Here is a 19,162-nt window from a genome sequence, read left to right as displayed (position 1 = left end):
CATACAAACAAACAAACAATCTCTATAATCCTTTTTCTGTCTCTAGTGAGAGAGCCAATAAAACACAGCCAATAGCTTATGGCATGAATATCCTAATAGGAGTAGTATCACAATTATTATTATTCTTCTTGCTAAAACAAAAAGAGGTCAGGAGGAAAAGTTTGGGGAACACAGTGTCCAAACAGCACTCAGTGAAAGATAGAGAGCTAACTTACTGGGAAGTGAACCTTGGTAGAAAATTCAAGCAAATATACCTCCCACTTCATAGCCATAATAGCAATATGGTTCAAGCTGAAGGAAAATAATAGAGATTTGCTGGCTGTGAAGTTCATACCGCGTTTTACAGAGTTAGAAAGCATAAGAAAAGAGCGAGCTATATCACAATTTTAAGCAAAGAGTCTTTAACAAATTAATTTTTATACTGAACCGGGTTTAGAAGCAGGTTTGAGGGCTCCAATAGAAGCGGGCTAGTGAAGTGAGCTGATTTCCATTCTTTCCCTTCTGTTTTCTTACTTTTGATTTTCTGTATTCCTTCCTGTCTTTATAGTCATTAGTTTAATACCTTCCCATACACTTTTTGGTGTATGTGTTTCTTTTTAAAAAAGAAATATCTTCCAATGTATATTATATTCTTCTTTGTAGAAAGTATGCCCTGTTTATTTTTTGGGGTGATTTAATAAAACCTTGTATTGCACAAAAGAAAGGTACATGCATACATATCTGATTACATAATAATAACAATAATCTTTAAAACATGCAACAAGACAATCGTTTCTTTTGTCATATATATGCGAAAGACTTGCAACTGAATTATCTGGGGTATTTACACAAATTTCCTTTTTAAAATAATCCTAATAATGTAGGTATGTATTGGGTGTGTGGAGAAGATGCGATCATTTTGGCATGTAGATATCATACAATACACTGCAAATTCAAACAGCTCACATTATGTTTTCTTTTTACTACGTTTTAAAAGTCATATTTTGATCACAGTGAAGAGACAGAAAAAGAGGTGGAATTGATATATAAGGTCTGATTTGTTTACACGGATAAAAAGCAAATACTTGTATTGATTGTATTGTCTGATATTTTTTGATATAGGTAGGTATAGAGAGTAAGAGGTAGATGTAGAAGATGTAGAGATAGAAATATAGATAGGATAAATAGAAAGGAACAGAAAAAATAATATACTATAATGTATATACTTTCTTTAGACCTTTAGACTCAACTCACTATCAATGGCAATCAGACGAGCCTTGAGAGATTCAACCTCCTTAAGCTTAGCCTCAAGCGAGTGCATCTCTTTTCCAATCGACTGCTTTTGTTCCTTGGTACCAATGGCTTCCATTTCCCACTCGCCTTGGTTACCTGTTAGTCGAAGGATGTGCTTGTGGTACTTGAATAGGGCAGGACGATGAGAGATTGTCAATAGAGCTATGTTGTATCATAGTTAATACGAGTTGTTTCTTTCTTTCTTCTTTGATATATATATAAAACCTACTGATTCCCATGTCCTTGGCGTGTGCGTACATGAGACCTTCAACATCAGTAGAAACAGCACTAGTGCACTCATCAAGTACAGCATACTTGGGATGATGGTAAAACAATCGTGCCATTCCAACCTATAAATCATTGTTAATATATATAGCTATCAGTCAACTTGTCTCTTTTGTTTATATTGGCCTGTATTTTAAGATTGTTTTTTTTACTTATTATGATATCTATATAACTTACGCGCTGCTTCTCTCCACCAGAAAATACATCCTTCCACTCCTTCTGAGTCTCCCATCCACCTTCACGGTCAGGGATATAGGCCAAGTGAACAACCTTTAAGATCTCCATAAGTTCTTTGTCTGTCCGTCCACTCTTCTTCATGTCTTCATAAGAATGAGGATAAATGACCCTGAATAGACAAAGTTGCATTGTGAGCTTCTTTTTTTTTTTAAAATAAATAAATCTAATCTGATCAAATATACTTACTGATCTCTCAAAGTACCAAGGCTGAGGTAAGGGCGTTGAGGAATATAAAAGATATCCTTGTCATAGGGCTTAGAAAGCTTTCCCTCTTTTGTAATTTAAATTTTCAATAATAACAAAGATTAGTGTTCTACATCTTAAAACTAGATTGTTTTCTTGTATTATGCACTATGCGCTATGTACAACATACCAAACACAGGCCACAAAGAAGCAATGACGCGAGCAACTGCAGTCTTTCCGACACCGTTTGGACCCGTCACCATGAGATGCTCTCCGGGCTGGACATCAAGTGTCAAGTCGTTCACCAACAGTTCGCCTACGTTATCTGGTCCTGATGAAGGAGCAACGATAGGAACCTTATCGAATTTGATGCCGTCTATGCCTAGCTCGACTTTTCCCTTGATGTTTGTGAGGGCAAAACGACGAGCATCCTCGGGTCCGTCGTACTCCGATGCATGAAGTGCGTGCAGAATAGACAGGAGACCATAAACACGCGATGTGTAACCTGCCAATTCTGCTAACTCCTTGTAAGAATACATCATTCTTCCACCTGCGTCTGCCAGCGAGATTAACAATCTGTAATAATAATAATAATGTAGAAATAATTCATTAATATCAATATTTCATTCAAACAACCTTTTATATGTCTGCCTGTTTGTTCGTTTGTTTTTAAAGTCCAAGCTCATTATTAGTATCATACCTCTTGTTGGTAATGAATCCACGGGTGTGTGATCCAACCTTTACATTTTCATCCGATCCTTCAGAGGCAGCAGCAGCAGCTACAGAACGCTGACCGGCCAGGTCTGGTAAAAATACAGGGATAGAGCACAGACCCAAACCAAATGCACTCCAAGCGTATTTGATCAAAAAGTCTTCAAACATGTTGTAGCTAATTCTGATCTTGTAGATAGTGTTGATGTGTTTGATTAGACGAGTGTATGCTCTATCAAGGATAGAGTGCTCTAGGTTTGCTCCGTTGTAGAATGCAATTTCTTCTGCATTTGTAATCAGTCGGGTGTGTGCAGCACGGAAATCACCCTATTTTATATACGTTTATTATAAATATCCAACCAATAAAATCTTTAATTGTTCAATTGATTCTCTTTCTTCTACTTTTGCTTGTGGTTTGATTTTTACTACTTTACTTTGCCTCACTTTACCTCCAATTTGGCTTCAATAGCAGCCAGTTTTCCAAAAGATGGCGTTACAGCACGCAAGAGACGAGCAGTGACAAAGTAATTGACTGTAAGACCAAAGGTACCAACAACACCGATGGATTTAACGAGCTGGTAGTTGAAGATGAGGGTATCAAGCATAGGTTTGGCGAGATTGGAGTACAGAGAAGCAAGTGTGTCGCAAAACTTTGCTACGTCTGTTGTAATGTACCTGTCAAGATACATTGTATTAAATACCTGCTTTTTCTCTCTTTCTTTCTCTTTCTCTTAAAAATGCTTCTCTCTATTATAATCTTTTGTTGTTAATCTTCTCCTTCTTCTTACTGATCTGCTCCTTGAATACGACCATCCAAATTGATAACCTTGTAGAAGGTGCGTTGGGGATCAAGGTAAAGGTCGTGAACGTAACGTGTCAACCGAGTACGGAAGCCAATAGATAATTTGGATTGGAGATAACGAATCTATGTATACACACACATACATACATACACACGTAAGCGTACACGTACATCCACAATATATATAGCTATGACAGATTTCTTATTTTCTCTTCAATTCACATATTTTCTGTTTTATTCTCTAGTTACTCACCATACTGTTGGTGTATGTTGCAGGAATGGCGATTGCAAACCAGTATCCCAATCCTTTGAGGAATTCTTTACCATCTCCATTAACCTATAGACACACATACACACACACACAAACAAATAAACAAACAAACAAACAAACAAAGGATATATAAATCCGCAAAAACGCCCCTGACATGTCAGATAAATATACACGTTTACACACACTGCAAAGAAGTACGGACCAGATCTCTGACAATACGACCGTCTAGACGCGCTACAACAACACTAAGATATGTTCTTAGGATCAAGAAAACGGAATGAAGGATCAACAAAAGAGCTTCTTTGGTGTGCCAATGAGGAAAGATGATGGTCGCAATGGCTTTGAGTTGTCGCTTAAACTCATTGTTGACGCCGACTTTGGCATTTAGATCGGACACTGGGAATATTTTCTTGTGTCGTCTAAAGACGTCCTGAGTGGTTTCTTCGAGTACCCCATCATTCGTGGACTTGCGTTTTGTCCGCTGGGTCTGGTAAGCAGCAGCAGCAGCAGCAGCCAGAAGAGACGATAACGCAATCGTCTTATTCTTCTGAAGCCACGAATGGCCGGATATCGGCTTCGAGAGGAGCTGCATAGAAGAATTACTTTTTCTACTTTAGAAAGAAGAAGAGGAAAGGAAGAAAGAGAGGAAAGAGCGATAGGAACAAAGAAGAAGAAAAAAAGATATAATAGGCATTGGTAAGAAATAAGCAATCACATGGAAACCAAGAAATGGATTTTGCATGTGAAAGCCCCGCTTTTTGGTGGGTTGGAACTGGCGGGGTAAAAAAAAACAACAACAACAACGACAGAAAGACTGTTTGTTTAACAGATGTATTTGTATTTGTATTTGTGTTTGTGTATTTTTTATATATGGATATGTATATGCATATAAAATAAACTGTCTTCTAAAGTAAAACCGACAGTTTTTTTTATATAGTATCTTCTTTTGTCATTGCCGTTATTGGTTTTGGTTTTGGTTTTTGTTTAGGTATAAGCAGACCGACCCATGCGCACAAATGCTTCTTGCTTGGCCTCGCTAAAGGTGTGTCCAGTAGATTTATAGTGGTCATAGGTACGCTTATAAAGGTAGATAGCTCCAAATCCCATGACCAACCAGCAGATGGTAGCCAGTAATGTGAAGATACCGGTGACAATGAAGCCGTCAGAGAACAAAGATACCAACAGAATTAGACCAGCACCACCCCTAAATAACAGTAATAATAAAATCAATATACGCGTATATAAAAAGTCGCACCCCTAGACTGATACTTACGTTGAAGGGATACCAACTGCCTTGTAGAATGTGTAAAGGATATGGAAACCGTTAAAGATAAAGAACGAGACTGCATATATATAGTTAAAAAAATATACAATAAAAATACCCAATTAGTATTATCTTATTAGTTAGAAAACACTCTTTGGAAATGCACTTGTTCACTCTATAAAGCAATCCGCATTCATCACAATGTACTTACAGTAATAAAGAGATACATCCTTCATGTAAGCGTTGTAAGCAGGTCGGTACCAGAGGAAGAAACTGGCAAGGGTGTGAGTGAACATTTCTGTCAATGAAATGCCCAAATCTGTCGGTCCACTGGTCACAGAGGCTGGGTGCGAGAAAAGGACGCACAGACAGGCAATAAAATTGAGTACCAATGTCAGTTCAAACAGTAGCCATTCACGATATATCCACCACACAGTCCACTGGTGCTCTGGAGGAATCTCTGCCGGAATATCGAGGTACATGAGTGGAAAACAGGGAGGAAAGTTGTTTGTTCCTCCTCCTCTTCCTTGGCGTCGCAGCTGCTGTTGTTCCAAAATACGCTCTCGCTCTGCCAGTTCGCGTTCCTTTTGACGCAAAGCCTCTTCCTTGGCAGCCAAATCTTCTCCTACCGGGTCTGATGCCTTGGGCGTAAATGAGCTTCCATAAGGGTCATGAGTGTCCGAGAGATGTTGATAGGATGTTCCTGAAAAGTCATCATGGTGTGTGGGATCTGCATCGAGACTGTAGCTCATTTCCTCTCTGTTTGAATTCAGCGCAGAGGTGATTGAGGGATCTTGAAAAGGATTGGATACATCTTCATATGGACTCTTGTAGGCCATCTTCTATCCGAGGTATTGTTATTAATTTTTCTTAAAAAAAGAGAAATGAGGTGTATAAAGCAAAGATATATATAAATAAAGAAATTGAATGAAAGATAGATAGATAGATAGACTAAGAAAAAAAGGGGGGCTGGTTAGGGAGGAGTAACAATCGCTTTCTTTTTGGTGTGTGTGTGTGTCAAAGTCGGGGCCGTCGGTTGTCTGGCTCGCATGGTTAGATACGATAAGAATTATATGTCGTGACTGACATTTTTTTTTACACCAGAGTCTATATATGTATATGTTTTTTTAAAGAGTGAAGTTGACAATGCTTGTCATTTAGTTTCTGTTCTTTATTGAAAGAAAAGGTTTATTCTTTGTAGACTTCTTTGTGTATCTTATTATAGGGTATCTTGCTAATTTTTTAGACTATCAATAACTCACCCTGACAATAATAAAATCTTGACTCAAACAAAAGCTTAAAAGCAGCTAAATCAACCAGGCAAATAATCCAAACTCATTATACTGACTACGTTTCTTTTAATAAAATGCAATACAAACCTCTCTTTCATTCTATTTTATAAGCAATCATAGGTATATATCGAGTAATTTACATAACTGTCAGTAACAAGACCCCTGAGTAAATCCGCAATCATTGCAACAAATGAGCATTTACAGGATGTCTTTAACTTCATTAAATATTAAACATATGCAGTTTGGGGATGAAAATTTATTTATTTAAAAAAAAGGGGGAAGTATCTATAGATATGTATTAATTATCAATGTTTGTAACAGACATGTACGTAAATCCTATAAGCCAATATAGAGTAATCCAGGAATCTGACAGGTTCTTGGAACTTTTACTATATTCTAGAAACCTAGTAACTAAGCATTAGTATTTATTTGTAACAATTTTAGCTTTTCTCACGCGCACTACTGATTTTACAAGACATCTTACTTTATAACTGCCTCTCTCTTTTTATTAAATAAAAGTATAAAAGATATTCAATTGTTTAAGAGTGAAGATGTTAGTAAACAGTAGGGTTCTGTCATCTTCTTTTCTGTATATATATTGGAATAGTAATAATAATAATAATATATTCTTATTTGAGATGCGTATGAGCTTCATTAATTGAAATAACTGTTCAATATTTCGCAGCTTCTTGCCACCTAAAACTCCAAGATGTACTTGTTTGATTAAGTTGGAGGTTTGGTTATTTACAAATATGGAGTATGATTATAATTATCATTATTTTTCTTAAAAAAAAACCTCAACAAGAAATTTTGTTTTCAATATTTGTCCTATTCTTAATATTTAACTCTATGCATTGTACGTTGTACTAGATACAAAAGAATACGTGTAGGAAACAATATAACAGATATATATGAATATATATATATACGTATTATGACTTGGTGCTTTGTATACGGCGTTTAACAAATCCTTTAACTCCATCGTGACCACTACACAATTGCTTTGTTATTAAAAAACAATAAAAAAAGCTTATTTCCAAATACTTACTCTTGAGTTATGATCATCGTACGCTTCTTTGGATTTGCCCACAATAATACGCCGAGTTCTTGTGCATGTTTCTCTGCTGCATCAAAGTCTGCTTGGGTACCAAATTCGTGGTACAAGTAGGCTAATATATATATATATATAATCATTCAGAGATTATCTATCTATTTTCTTAGTGAATGCCTGTACCAACCTGGAGTTGTCTTTAATCGGTTTCTTTCCATCTCCCATAGTCTTATTTGATCCACAACGGTCAGAGGTAGGATAGGAGTCTAAGTAAGTAAGTATCACAAAAATTAATGCAAGCTCAAAATTTAAGCAGAGGTTCCCCTCTTTACCCCCTTCTCTTTCGAGATACTTTACCTTTTTTCTCATTTGTGGATGAGCATGGGTTTGCATATATGAAATAATTTGATCTGCAGTGATTCCTTTTAAGAGTGCGTTTCTAACACTCTCACGGCTAATGACACCAGCAACCATGTTTCTGAACCGAGATTGCAAGTTTACAAATAGATTTAAAACTGCGATCTGTAATGGTGAATCTACATTGAATATTATTAATAAAAATAACAAAAACAAGAACAAGAATAACAGTAAAGGTCTAATAATTGCTGTTATTATTATTATTCATAATCTATATAATATCTTACCAGTGTAAGCATATACTCTGTAATTGGTTTCCAAAATCATAAAGCCCTGATCGCCCTCTTCCTCATCTGTTGTGGTTGTTTTTGTAGCTTCAGGACCTGTACAATTTTTGAGGGCTGCACCAGCCAAGGCAGCATTTCCAGATGTCAATGTGGTAGCCAGACGGGTTGGGTAGTATCGACGTGATCCACCCTATAAGAAAATATAAGTAATTCATAGTTAATAGATCATATATATATATATATATTATTTGTATAATAGAAGTAATAATAGACTGCTTGCCTTTCTTTGATAAACAATTCCATAATCTCTCAGGTCTTCTAACATTTGTTGCTGTGTCTGTGTCAAAGTCTCAACCGAATAATTCTATAAAAATGTTATTTGTTAGCGGTTTGGATCATTAAACTTTGCCTTTTTTTTATAGAAAAACAAATAAATAAATCAAGCATTACCTCTCCTAGCTCTAAGGAACCCAATTGAAACAAGAAATTCAAGACCTCTACCAAATCCATTTGCAAAACCTTGGAATAAACAAAATTAATAAAGCAAAATAGGAATAGAATTTCTTTTGTTTTACTCGACAGATATTAGTATTATTAGTGTTGCTATTTTACCTCTGCCATGTCTAAATACTGTAGTAAAAATGCCCAAACTTGGGTATTCACATCTTGCAATAAAAACTGAAAGCCCTTGTTTGTGATCTGTAGGTGTGTTTGATCTGTTGGACTATCCTCAACCGCCATACACATATAAACACACATGCAATAGATTAATTCCTATTTGGTTACCTAGTTTTTGAAATATATATTTAAGTTACCTAGTCTGCATAAGTTGACTACGTTCCAAAAGATTAAGGACACCTCGACTCGGTTTCTTTGTGAGTGATGTGCCAACCATGTAATGAAGAATAGACTCCCATTGCTGTGTTGCATATTGATCTAAGAACGCGATATCTACAGGATGTTTGTCAGGCGTTGAACAGGGAAGTCCAAAAGATTGTTGGGTTCCTCTGATCCACAATTTTGGGTTTGGTTTTGTTGGTTTTGTTGGTTTTTTTTATATGTATATATATATATATATATTTGACAATCAGTCCTTCTTTCTATAATTTCAAAAAAAAGTATCAAGTTTTTGCTGTTCTGGCTCACCCTCCTGTAAGTGCATTTCGAAACTCTTGACGGAATGTCTCGTTCATCACCAAACAATTGTCTTTGTGCTCGAGTATCCGCAGTCGAGTCAATTTGAGTAATGCTTCTGAAAGTTTGCTACACACAAATACAAATAGAAATCATAATAAACAAACAGATAATAGGACGAAGAAAAAGAAAACTCTTGCTTGAATGTGTTTCTTATATTATTATTATTTTTTGAAAAAAAAAGAGCCATTGTAATCTACATCACGTATTGTGCGTGAACAGAGTTTTGGCTGTCAACATACCGTTGACCATCTTTGGTAACCCAGCTGTTTACATCCTGTGCAATAATTGAGGTTTCAACATATAAGAGAGACATGACAATCTGTCTTCCGATACTCGGTAAAAGACTAGTTCATTTCCATATAAAGAAAAAGAAAAGAATAATGACTCAATATATGTATATGTATATATGTATATATGCGTGTGTGTGTGTGTGCGTGGACAAAGATCATTAAAAAAAAAGAGAGATTGTTATCTAATCTATACCGAAAGATGGCAAGACATGTTGCGGGTTTTTGAAACAATCTCAGAAATGTAACTGTTGGTAATGTCTCGAGATATTCATAAATATTTGTCTTGAAGTTGTCGACAGACATGGTGTAGTTGTTGATCTTTTGAAACTTTAGGCAAACAAACAAACAAACAAACAAAAACAAAAAACACAAAAATGAAAATAAAAAATAAAAATAAAAATAAAATAAAATAAAATAAATAAAAATAAAATAAAATAAATGAGCAAAAGGCACAGAAAGAAGGCCCGCCTTTTACCATTATTGTTAATATTAATATTATTTGTTTCTAAGATAAATAGGCCTTTTTACTTTATATACATATCACAATTTATTATTATTATTATAAAATAGGGAAGTTCAACAACTATATAGACTTTTTTTTTTCTTCAGATTTATATTTTTGAGTTTAAATTAAATATAATTATTGGTCTAGATTAATCTAAAAGCACAAAAGTCTATAAGAAAGAAAAAATTAAAAGAACCTTCAAGCTAGGGTTTAAAGACTTCATTTTATCGTTTTTGTAATTTATTAGCAACCGTCAAAACAAATGGTCCTTATTGGGCATAAATTCAAACTCAAAGGAATAAACCCAAAAAAAAAAGCCTATAAAGCGGTTGAACCCCCCTAATATGCTCACTTTTTTTAAAAAAAAGAAAAGAGAAACAAAAATTGGCTAAAATCTGTGGAAACAAACCTGGTAACCATGGCTTCGCAAGAAAAATTGGGAAATACAAAAAAAGATAAAGGGAAATATATATATTTAGAACTAAACCCCTGAGGGTGAGAGAAAATGACAAATCCTTCATATAACAATTCCTGTAAGTGAGAGATCTGAGAAAAAAAAGTTCCGAAATAGTCGTCATCTTAAATACATATATATATATGTTATTATGCACATTAGGGGGGTTTCATAAATTTTAGTTGCTCGACCTTCAATATGGCGGTAATTTAATATATATGATTGATTGGCTGTAACGAATCAAAATATATATATATGAAAACTTAGCATCTAACAATCAAAGAAAAAGTTTAGATGCTTTGATGTTGTCGACTTTATCAAAATTTACAGTTTTTTGTTGTAGATTCACAATTGATAGTTAAAGTTGTATAGAAGCAAGGTCAAAGAGAAAACATAGAGCATAATCAATCTGTATAATAGTTAGCTATCTTAGGACCAAACTACAAAAGTATAACATACTCTTGGGGACATTGATCAAGGGTATTATACTCAAGGTTATATTAGAAGGTTATACTTTTACATTAAAGTATCAAAAATTGAAGACTAATGAAACCCTCAAATATATAGAAAAAAGTTAAGAAAAAAACCTCCTTTTTTGTCATCTTCTTTTATGTATATTTTAAAGTATAATTTTCTGATGACTCAAGAACGATACTAAGATGGACTTTTATATATATGTCTTTTAATATTCTTTTATTAATGAGAAAGACAAAGAAAAATGTATAGGTAACATGCATATATACATCTCTTATTTAGTAGAATACAAGTGTATGTCATTCTCCAGCGCGCCTCACTGTATATGCAAGTATGTGTAAGTGGCCGTATATGTACTTTTAGCTAATACTGATATTTATTAATATTACTATTAATATTACTATTAATCCATTAAGAATTGTGTGTAGTTACAGCTTGACACTGTAAATCTTGGAAAGTCTTGTTAGTAGATTAATATTTACAGATCCCTTGGATTTCTCAAAGAGTCTTTGAAGAGCTGATTGAAAAAAAAAGAAGTTAATGACAAACTTAACAAATAAGCAATGACACAAACCAAAACAAAAATATTGGATTTTGGTGGTATTTCTTACCTTGAATATGTTTCTTATCCAAAAACATGACAAGCATGTCAATACGTTTGACTTTACTGAGGTTAGACAGGACATCCACTATCTCTTGTCCAGTTTTGTTACTATTTAATAGTAAGTATGTTAATCAAAAGCTGTCTAACGGACAAAAGTAAAGCTCGAATCTGCCTGTCTTGTCTTACGGAATATAATGTGAATCCAGGATCTCGATCATCTTTTCAAATTGGTCTGATTCAAGAGAAGACTTGAAAAGAGTTGCATACGAAGATGGTGGAATACACTAAAAACATTGATCACAGAATCACAAGTCAATTAAAAATAAAGTGGAGGGAAGTTTCTCCTTTTCTCTCATTCTCTTTGGTTATTTGAAAAATTACACTTACTTGCAAATAATTGTATAGCATATCATCACCACGATGTTTACATGTCTTCCAGTCTCTTTCGAATTCAAAGTTTGTACGGGGACAAACCAGCTTTACAGGTGGAGCATTTGTAGGAAATCCGTGAGGTACAGCAGCAGCAGCAGCAGCAGCAGCAGTAGTAGTAGTAGCAGTAGCTGGAGCTGAATCAGTATTTGAGGCAGGACTGGTTGCGATATTTGCTGATGGATTTAAAGTGTGTTCTTGGGAAGATTCTACGACAGAAATCCTGCTGGTTGATTGTTTCAGAGCGGAAGGCTTTTCTACGGGTGCAGCAACTGAGGGTTTGTTCAGATTATCAGCAGGCTTTACTGAGACAGTTGGTAATTTAGGTTTAGGGCTAGGTGCTTTTTCGGCCAGTGGTTGGATTTTGTCCGAATTGGAATAGTATTCGTCTACAACTTTGATGGGAAGACGTCTTCGATCAACTGTTTTTGGAACTGGTGAAGTAGCAGGAGCAGAAGCAGAAGCAGGAATCTTAATAGCCGGGTTTGCCTATTTCCCCACAGTTAGATAGCAAAGAAACCTATAATGAGATTTTGTTTTTTGTTTTTTTGCTTTTGCTTTTACTATTAAATATATTACCACTGGTGGGGTTGATGGCTTCTTTTTGATTGGTATTTTTGCCAATTCTTCAACAATTGCTTTGCTTCCAGGCTCCAACTCCAAGGCAAGTTCAAGATCTGTGATTTTAAAACCAAATAAAGAAAAATGTCAGAACTTCAGAATAATGATAATAATGATAATAACCTTTTCTCGCTTCTTCAAATCGACCAAGTTCACGCAAGGCAGTACCTCTTCTCCAAAGAGCTTTAACGTTGCAAGGCTGTAATTGAAGGCCACGACTACAGTCTTTCTCTGCCTCAAGATAACTATGTACACATAATAATGTTTGATTTATGGAATAGTGAAAGTGTATAAGTTTCTTTAAAAGGTCATACACTTGAGAAAATTAAGCTTGAATTACTTTTTTAGCTTTAAATAAGCCATGGCTCGGTTCACAAAATAAACAGCGGTTGTAGGATCCAAATCGATAGCATTTCCATAATGGAGTGCTGCATTTTTATTGTCTCCTGCCCGGAAAAATGCGTTGCCCTTTTGTGTGTATGGGTGGGTGGGTATATGTGTATGTGTGTAGGTGGATGTATAGATATATTTTGTGTGTGGATATGAAAGTATATGAAGATTATATACATATTATGTATAATGTATATGTATAAGCAATGTATTTTTTTTATTGATATTGATATTGATATATAATATATGTCTTTATAGATGATGTTGAATATCTAATGTACTTATAATGTATGTATGTATATATATTTTGTAGAAAATCCCAAATCTATATTTTACTCACCTTTTCCTTCTCAGCCAAAGCCTTGTCTGTACGCGATAATTTTGGAGTGTCGGATTTTTTCAAAGGTACGGCTGTTGGTTTATTCTCCACTTGTTTACCCTTTTTATTTATTTATTTTAAACAAAATTAAATAACTTGTCATAAGTCTCTATTGTGCTTCAGCATATACGTATATTGCTGTGTATTCTTATTGAAGGTTCTACCTTTCGGTTGCTCATAAAAGACTGGATTCCAGCTGGTTTTGTACCATCCAGAGTGATAACGGTTGGTTTGCGAATATTTGGAAGAACCTTGATATTAAAGTCAGTCAAATAAGGCACAAAAATACCAATACCATAAATATATATATATATATATATATATAAAGTATTTGATTTTATTTAAAGAAGGTCTTGATGAGTTGTTCGGTTTAGGCAACCTCACCTGGTCATTAATAGGCTTTATTTTAGAGAGTAATGAGTCTTTCGCAGAGAATTCATCCTGCCATTTCTTCATTTCAGCCCAAACATCTTTTGAATCCTTTGTCATTGTAGATTCCAAACTTATTTCTTCTTATTTTCTGTCTTCTATCGCTCTTTTTGCTTTTGCTTTTTAATATATATATAAAAAAAAGAATAAGAGAAAAAGACGTGGCTTGTGCGGAGACTATATATGTCGGCAGTTGAATATGCATACACAACTTTATTTTTTAATTCTTTAATTTTTTTTTTACTGTTGAGCGTCTGAGATTCTATTTAATGACGTTTAACTATATCTTTTTTTGGAAAGAAGGGTTTTTTTTTAGGAAAAAAAATGACGAAAAAACATTGATTAAATTCAATGCAAAATGTCAATTCTAATATGAATATCAGTTGCTAGTTATCAGTATCCTTATAGCCATTGATATTTATATACCAATTAAACCCTTTAAAGGAATAGTATTGAAAAGATGTGGGCGTCTTTTTTTTGTTGGTGTTGTTGAGAACTGTAATTTTTCTTGGCACAAGAAACAATTGGCATAAAGAATTCAAAGTAAGAAAAGACAAAAAGCAAAAAAAAAAATAGTTCCAATAAATGCAAAGATTAGGGTAGTTTCCATGGCGACAATGACGACAGTTCCATGACTTGCTATACTAGATGAGGTTTGTTAGCAACTAGTAAAATCAAAAATTCTTCCTTTTATTTCATTACTACTTATTACTATCGTTACCTCTTTCTATCATTCAATTCAATCCACAACAAAAAGCTATGTCCAATTTCCCTTACTCTGACCACGACAAAGAGGTTGATGTTCATGCACCAGCATCCACCTACTATACAACCGGAAAAAACTCTCGGGATAGACCAAGAGCACATTCTGTTAGTAGCTCAAATCTTTCTCTTCTTCTTTTAATCAATTCAAAGCATACGATTGATGTTCTTTATCATTTGTTATTAAACCCAATTTCCCTTTTTGTTAGAGAGTTCAACTTGAAGCTACACCCAAACCCCATTTTGATACAACCCGTACTCGAAGAGCCTCGCATGGTAGGACAAAGAAAAGAGAGAAAATTACAAAAACAAAATGCATGAAACACCTCAAAAAAAACCGATATTCATAAGATCAAATCTATTGTCTTCAACCTCTCCCTTTGTAGATGATAAAAACAAGCCGCGTCGCTTTCTAGTCGACGTCGAAGAAACTCAGCGCAAGATCCTCGAGCAGGAAGATACAGATGGAGATTTTCAAATCACAATCAATGATCTCGGGCCAAAGACACTTGCATTGGGCACAGAAGACTCTGGGGGCTACCGAAAGTACGATATCAGAGGTACCTACATGCTCTCAAATCTCCTTCAAGAACTCGCACTGGCCCACGACTATGGCCGGAAACACATAGTTCTCGACGAAGCCCGTCTGAACGAAAACCCTGTCGATCGGCTGTCTCGCATGATTCACCACAATTTCTGGGATGGTCTGACACGTCGTATCGACGCAGATACCATTGAAGTCGTCTGTGCTGATCCAAAGGATCGCTCCGAAAAACCCGTATTACGCATGTATATCCCTTACGATGAAGACCAGCAATATGAGTACTACCAGAACGTTGCAGATGAGCGGAAGCACCTCGACCTTCGGGTTATCCGTCTGCCTCGCGAAATCACGGATGAATACGTCAAGAGCATCAACGACGCGCCTGGTCTCCTGGCATTGGCCATGAAGGAGTATACTGACCACGAAGGCAAGAAAAAATTAAAAGGCGAGCCATTTGTAGTCCCTGGTGGTCGCTTCAATGAAATGTATGGCTGGGATTCTTATTTTGCTGCCCTTGGCTTACTGGTCGACAAGCGCCTGGATTTGGTCAAGAGTATGGTCGAAAATTTTGCTTATCAAATCAAGCACTACGGAAAGATTCTCAATGCTAACCGCAGCTACTACTTGGCACGCTCCCAGCCTCCATTCTTAACCGACATGGCACTCAAGGTCTATGAAGAACTCCCGGCGAGTGAAGAACGCGAGAACAAGGAGTGGCTGAGACGCGTCCTCAAATCTGCGATCAAGGAATACCACACAGTCTGGATGGCAGAACCTCGACTTGACAAGAAAACCATGCTGTCTCGCTACCACCCCGGTGGCATTGGAATCCCGCCCGAAACAGAAGCTTCTCACTTTATTCACATCATCGAACCATTCGCACAGAAGCACAACGTGTCGGTCGAGGAGTTTGATGACTTGTACAATGATGGAAAGGTCAAGGAACCTGAGCTTGACGAGTATTTCATGCACGACCGTGCTGTGCGTGAGTCTGGCCACGATACTACCTACAGATTCGAAAAAGTGTGTGCCAACCTGGCCACAATTGATCTAAACTCTTTACTTTACAAGTACGAAATGGATATCGCTGACGCAATCCGAGACTACCTTGATGACGAACTGGAAGACTTTGATGGGAACAAACAGACAGCGGAAGTATGGCTTGAGAGAGCCAAGCAAAGACGTGTTCGGATTGATAAGTATCTCTGGAACGACAAGGAAAACCTTTACTTTGACTATGACACTGTCAAGGAGAAACAGGCAACATACGAGAGTGTGACAGCCTACTGGGCGCTTTGGGCTGGATGTGCAAGTGCAGAACAGGCCGCAAAGTTGGCACGGCACTCGCTTGCAAAGTTTGAAGTCATTGGTGGACTGATATCCGGTACAGAAGCATCACGAGGCCAGATTTCAATTGAACGACCTAACCGTCAATGGGATTTTCCCTTTGGTTGGGCACCTCATCAAATGATGGCCTGGGTGGGTTTTGAAAGATATGGAATGCAAGATATTGCCCGTCGTCTAGCATACCGCTGGTTATTCACGTAAGGTTAATTAATCAATTAATTGATTATTATATATACAAGCAATGGGCTGTAGACTAAAAGCTTATCAACGACAACCTCAATTGATACAATTTTCTTTAAAATGATAATAACACTAATGTGATCATGTTGATATAAATAGGATCACCAAGAGTTTTGTGGACTTTAATGGCGTTGTGCCAGAAAAATTCGACGTGGTCGGCTTGACCCATAAGGTTGAAGTGGAGTATGGCAACGTTGGCACTGATTTCAAGTTTGTCCCACGCGAAGGATTTGGGTGGATGAATGCATCTTACCAAGTCGGGCTCTCATACCTCAATGTCCAGATGCGCCGTGCACTTGGAACATGTACCAACCCAGATTTGCTGTTTGAGAAGCAATTATTACTCCAAGGCAAGCGCCAATCTAAGGAGGAAATGGACCGTGCAATGCACTACCGCCGCAAGTCTGAGATTGCTGTTCACAAACTTACAGAGGACGGCGATCTCGATGGGGCTGTCACTAGAATTGTTCCGGAAAATCACCCATCACACGTTGATGACAAAGGATTCCTTATGCCCTGAATAATATAAACTATATTACATTACACTCACTACACTTCACACACATAACAAACACACATGCTCTTTAAAGAAAATAATCATAATCATAATAAAAAAAGAAGATAATACACCTTACTCCTAACACCTTATTTTGATTTTGTACATATGATATATCACTATATACAGTACACAGACAAAGGCACAACAACAACCAAGAAAAATCTCAAATTCCCTTTCATTACCTCTTCTACATCTTTCCTTCTATTCCAACATATTCCCTTTCAATTCAAATTAATTCAACTCATCCTTTGTTCTACAATTTGATGCAAAATGATAGTTTTTTGTTTGTTTTTGTTGTTTCTTTTATTTTCATCGAATAAAAAAATAATCCAAATGTCTTCGCCTTTCTTTACTGATCCACACGAACCAAAAGAAGAAAAGATCAAGCAAGAATGATGTTCTTGTTTAGACCTTGAAGCCACGGGAAGCACGCTTACCACGAGCACGCTCGAACTTACGACCCTCGGAACGAACGTAGGGCTTCTTGTTCTTGTGGGGACCCATGCCGAAGTGCTTAACGGCCTCACGGGAGTTCTTGGAACCGCGGATGAGGACAGTGTTGGCACCAGTGGGGGCACGGAGAGCAAGCTGATCGAGGGTAAGGATCTCACCACCGGCCTTGAGGATGCGAGCCTTGGCGGTCTTGGTGAAGTGGAGGGCAGCAATGGAAAGCTTGGGGAGGTCCAAGATGCGGACATCGTCGGTGATGGTACCAACGACAACAAAGGTCTTGTTGGCGGCGCTCTTGGTGGCGGCGTACTTAGCAAGACGGGAGACAGAGACGGGGGGACGGTTGACGCGGGACATAAAGAGACGCTTCAAGACGACCTTGTTGAAGTTGGCGTCAGTGCGACGGGCAAGGAAACGGTACAACTTAACCAACAGAGCCAAGTAGACATTGTCCGACTTGGGGGCAGTGCGGTTGGAGTTCTTGACGTGGTGGTTCTTAAGGTCGATACCCTATACACATGCACACACATGAATACATGAGTATAAATTTAAACATGTGTGTATATAATAATTGCATAATGAAGAGTGCTAATGATGTAATTCATTATATATATATATATATTTGCTCATCAATTTATAAGGACCATATTGTAAACCAATATTTCTTAACAATATATATGTCGATTTATCCATTATTCTTCCATCTATCCCATCCATCCATCCATCTTTTTTTCTCCTTTATATGATCATTTATTTGCCCCAAGGCGAACAGTGTGCGTACCATTTGTCAATTGATGAAAGAGGGTGTGCCTTCAATGGGCCGGGCGGCCTTTTTTGGACCTCACCGCCAAACTCCACACACACGCACACTTGGAAAAAAAATGGGTGCACGTGATTCATACCCCGCCCCGAGTACAATAATTAGACTTGTGAGTTAGCCATCACACTTAAGATAGTTTTACCAGAATAGCTTATAAAAGCGGTAGGATTGTTGAATTGTTAGTTTTTTTGATATATTGCAACGTTCAATTGCACTGGGGCTTTACTATTCTAATTTTTATAATTAAAAGCACTGCTGTTATAATCTATATTTTGAAATTGAATGAGAAAAGTAAAATACAAATGAATACGTGATTTGTATATTTTTTACTTTTTTTTTTAAAAAAAAAAGCCTAGCAAATATGGTGTACGACTAATCTATAAATTTTTCTTTATAAGATTTATGTATTCGACTCATATATATAATGTATTGTGTTTGGGTGTGTATAGATAATTCAAATGGAAAAAATATCTATTCGACATGTGCTTTTCACGGAAATCAAGTACTTGTTATAATAAATTATTTGAATACCTCTGAACAAAGGTACACATAGCACATAACACATAACACAATACATAGTGTATGATACACAGCATACGGTACACAAAACATTTACTTGCTGGTATACTATAATGTTACTTTGCACTTTAGTTATT

General features: G+C 36.4%; 6 protein-coding genes across 6 annotated transcripts; 1 reads left to right on the top strand and 5 right to left on the bottom strand.

Annotated features, from left to right (window-relative positions):
- Window positions 1-995: 995 nt before the first annotated feature.
- Window positions 996-4,381, bottom strand: PHYBLDRAFT_32627 (hypothetical protein). The gene is made up of 10 exons (XM_018439998.1): window positions 3,964-4,381; window positions 3,744-3,827; window positions 3,477-3,613; window positions 3,138-3,363; window positions 2,678-3,015; window positions 2,168-2,553; window positions 1,981-2,065; window positions 1,735-1,903; window positions 1,502-1,622; window positions 996-1,434 (listed from the first exon to the last, which is right to left on the bottom strand). Exons 1-10 carry the CDS (start codon window positions 4,351-4,353, stop codon window positions 1,211-1,213), a joined length of 2,160 nt encoding a protein of 719 aa, XP_018295117.1. The 5' UTR covers window positions 4,354-4,381; the 3' UTR covers window positions 996-1,210.
- Window positions 4,382-4,748: 367 nt separating this feature from the next.
- On the bottom strand, window positions 4,749-5,540 carry PHYBLDRAFT_101372 (hypothetical protein; the record flags this gene model as incomplete). Its single annotated transcript, XM_018427637.1, has 3 exons — window positions 4,749-4,965; window positions 5,035-5,104; window positions 5,237-5,540. Coding segments are annotated over 3 exons (591 nt in total), but the record flags the coding sequence as incomplete, so codon positions are not given.
- A 1,821-nt stretch (window positions 5,541-7,361) lies between these two features.
- PHYBLDRAFT_154786 (hypothetical protein) lies at window positions 7,362-9,802 on the bottom strand (the record flags this gene model as incomplete). The annotated part of the gene is made up of 11 exons (XM_018433352.1): window positions 7,362-7,486; window positions 7,556-7,634; window positions 7,726-7,904; window positions 8,013-8,202; window positions 8,293-8,376; window positions 8,463-8,531; window positions 8,625-8,736; window positions 8,828-9,019; window positions 9,159-9,275; window positions 9,449-9,553; window positions 9,693-9,802. 11 exons carry the CDS (start codon window positions 9,800-9,802, stop codon window positions 7,362-7,364), a joined length of 1,362 nt encoding a protein of 453 aa, XP_018295115.1.
- A 1,558-nt stretch (window positions 9,803-11,360) lies between these two features.
- On the bottom strand, window positions 11,361-13,844 carry PHYBLDRAFT_68115 (hypothetical protein; the record flags this gene model as incomplete). The annotated part of the gene is made up of 10 exons (XM_018441889.1): window positions 11,361-11,449; window positions 11,544-11,644; window positions 11,723-11,820; window positions 11,924-12,454; window positions 12,545-12,642; window positions 12,710-12,831; window positions 12,927-13,054; window positions 13,317-13,415; window positions 13,520-13,606; window positions 13,740-13,844. The coding sequence occupies 10 exons, from the start codon at window positions 13,842-13,844 to the stop codon at window positions 11,361-11,363; spliced, it is 1,458 nt and encodes a 485-aa protein (XP_018295114.1).
- Window positions 13,845-14,516: 672 nt separating this feature from the next.
- PHYBLDRAFT_123073 (glycoside hydrolase family 37 protein) lies at window positions 14,517-17,310 on the top strand. Its single transcript, XM_018428905.1, has 4 exons — window positions 14,517-14,654; window positions 14,756-14,822; window positions 14,933-16,634; window positions 16,777-17,310. The coding sequence occupies exons 1-4, from the start codon at window positions 14,544-14,546 to the stop codon at window positions 17,195-17,197; spliced, it is 2,301 nt and encodes a 766-aa protein (XP_018295113.1). The 5' UTR covers window positions 14,517-14,543; the 3' UTR covers window positions 17,198-17,310.
- A 188-nt stretch (window positions 17,311-17,498) lies between these two features.
- Window positions 17,499-18,478, bottom strand: PHYBLDRAFT_123070 (hypothetical protein). Its single transcript, XM_018428904.1, has 2 exons — window positions 18,468-18,478; window positions 17,499-18,196 (listed from the first exon to the last, which is right to left on the bottom strand). Exons 1-2 carry the CDS (start codon window positions 18,468-18,470, stop codon window positions 17,642-17,644), a joined length of 558 nt encoding a protein of 185 aa, XP_018295112.1. The 5' UTR covers window positions 18,471-18,478; the 3' UTR covers window positions 17,499-17,641.
- Window positions 18,479-19,162: the final 684 nt, after the last annotated feature.

This window comes from Phycomyces blakesleeanus (assembly GCF_001638985.1).
Source record: "Phycomyces blakesleeanus NRRL 1555(-) unplaced genomic scaffold PHYBLscaffold_5, whole genome shotgun sequence".
Lineage (NCBI taxonomy): Eukaryota > Fungi > Mucoromycota > Mucoromycetes > Mucorales > Phycomycetaceae > Phycomyces > Phycomyces blakesleeanus.
This window is presented reverse-complemented; position numbering and strand designations above follow the sequence as displayed.

Excerpts from the sequence above, each read along its gene's own strand:
- PHYBLDRAFT_32627 (XM_018439998.1), bottom strand. The coding sequence starts at position 4,353 with ATGCAGCTCCTCTCGAAGCCGATATCCGGCCATTCGTGGCTTCAGAAG. Across the intron at positions 3,614-3,743 it reads CAACATACACCAACAGTATG|ATTCGTTATCTCCAATCCAA; the intron begins GTGAGTAACTAG and ends GTGTATACATAG. Across the intron at positions 1,904-1,980 it reads CTTGGTACTTTGAGAGATCA|GGTCATTTATCCTCATTCTT; the intron begins GTAAGTATATTT and ends TTGTCTATTCAG.
- PHYBLDRAFT_123073 (XM_018428905.1), top strand. The coding sequence starts at position 14,544 with ATGTCCAATTTCCCTTACTCTGACCACGACAAAGAGGTTGATGTTCAT. Across the intron at positions 14,655-14,755 it reads ATAGACCAAGAGCACATTCT|AGAGTTCAACTTGAAGCTAC; the intron begins GTTAGTAGCTCA and ends CCTTTTTGTTAG. Across the intron at positions 16,635-16,776 it reads GCATACCGCTGGTTATTCAC|GATCACCAAGAGTTTTGTGG; the intron begins GTAAGGTTAATT and ends TGATATAAATAG.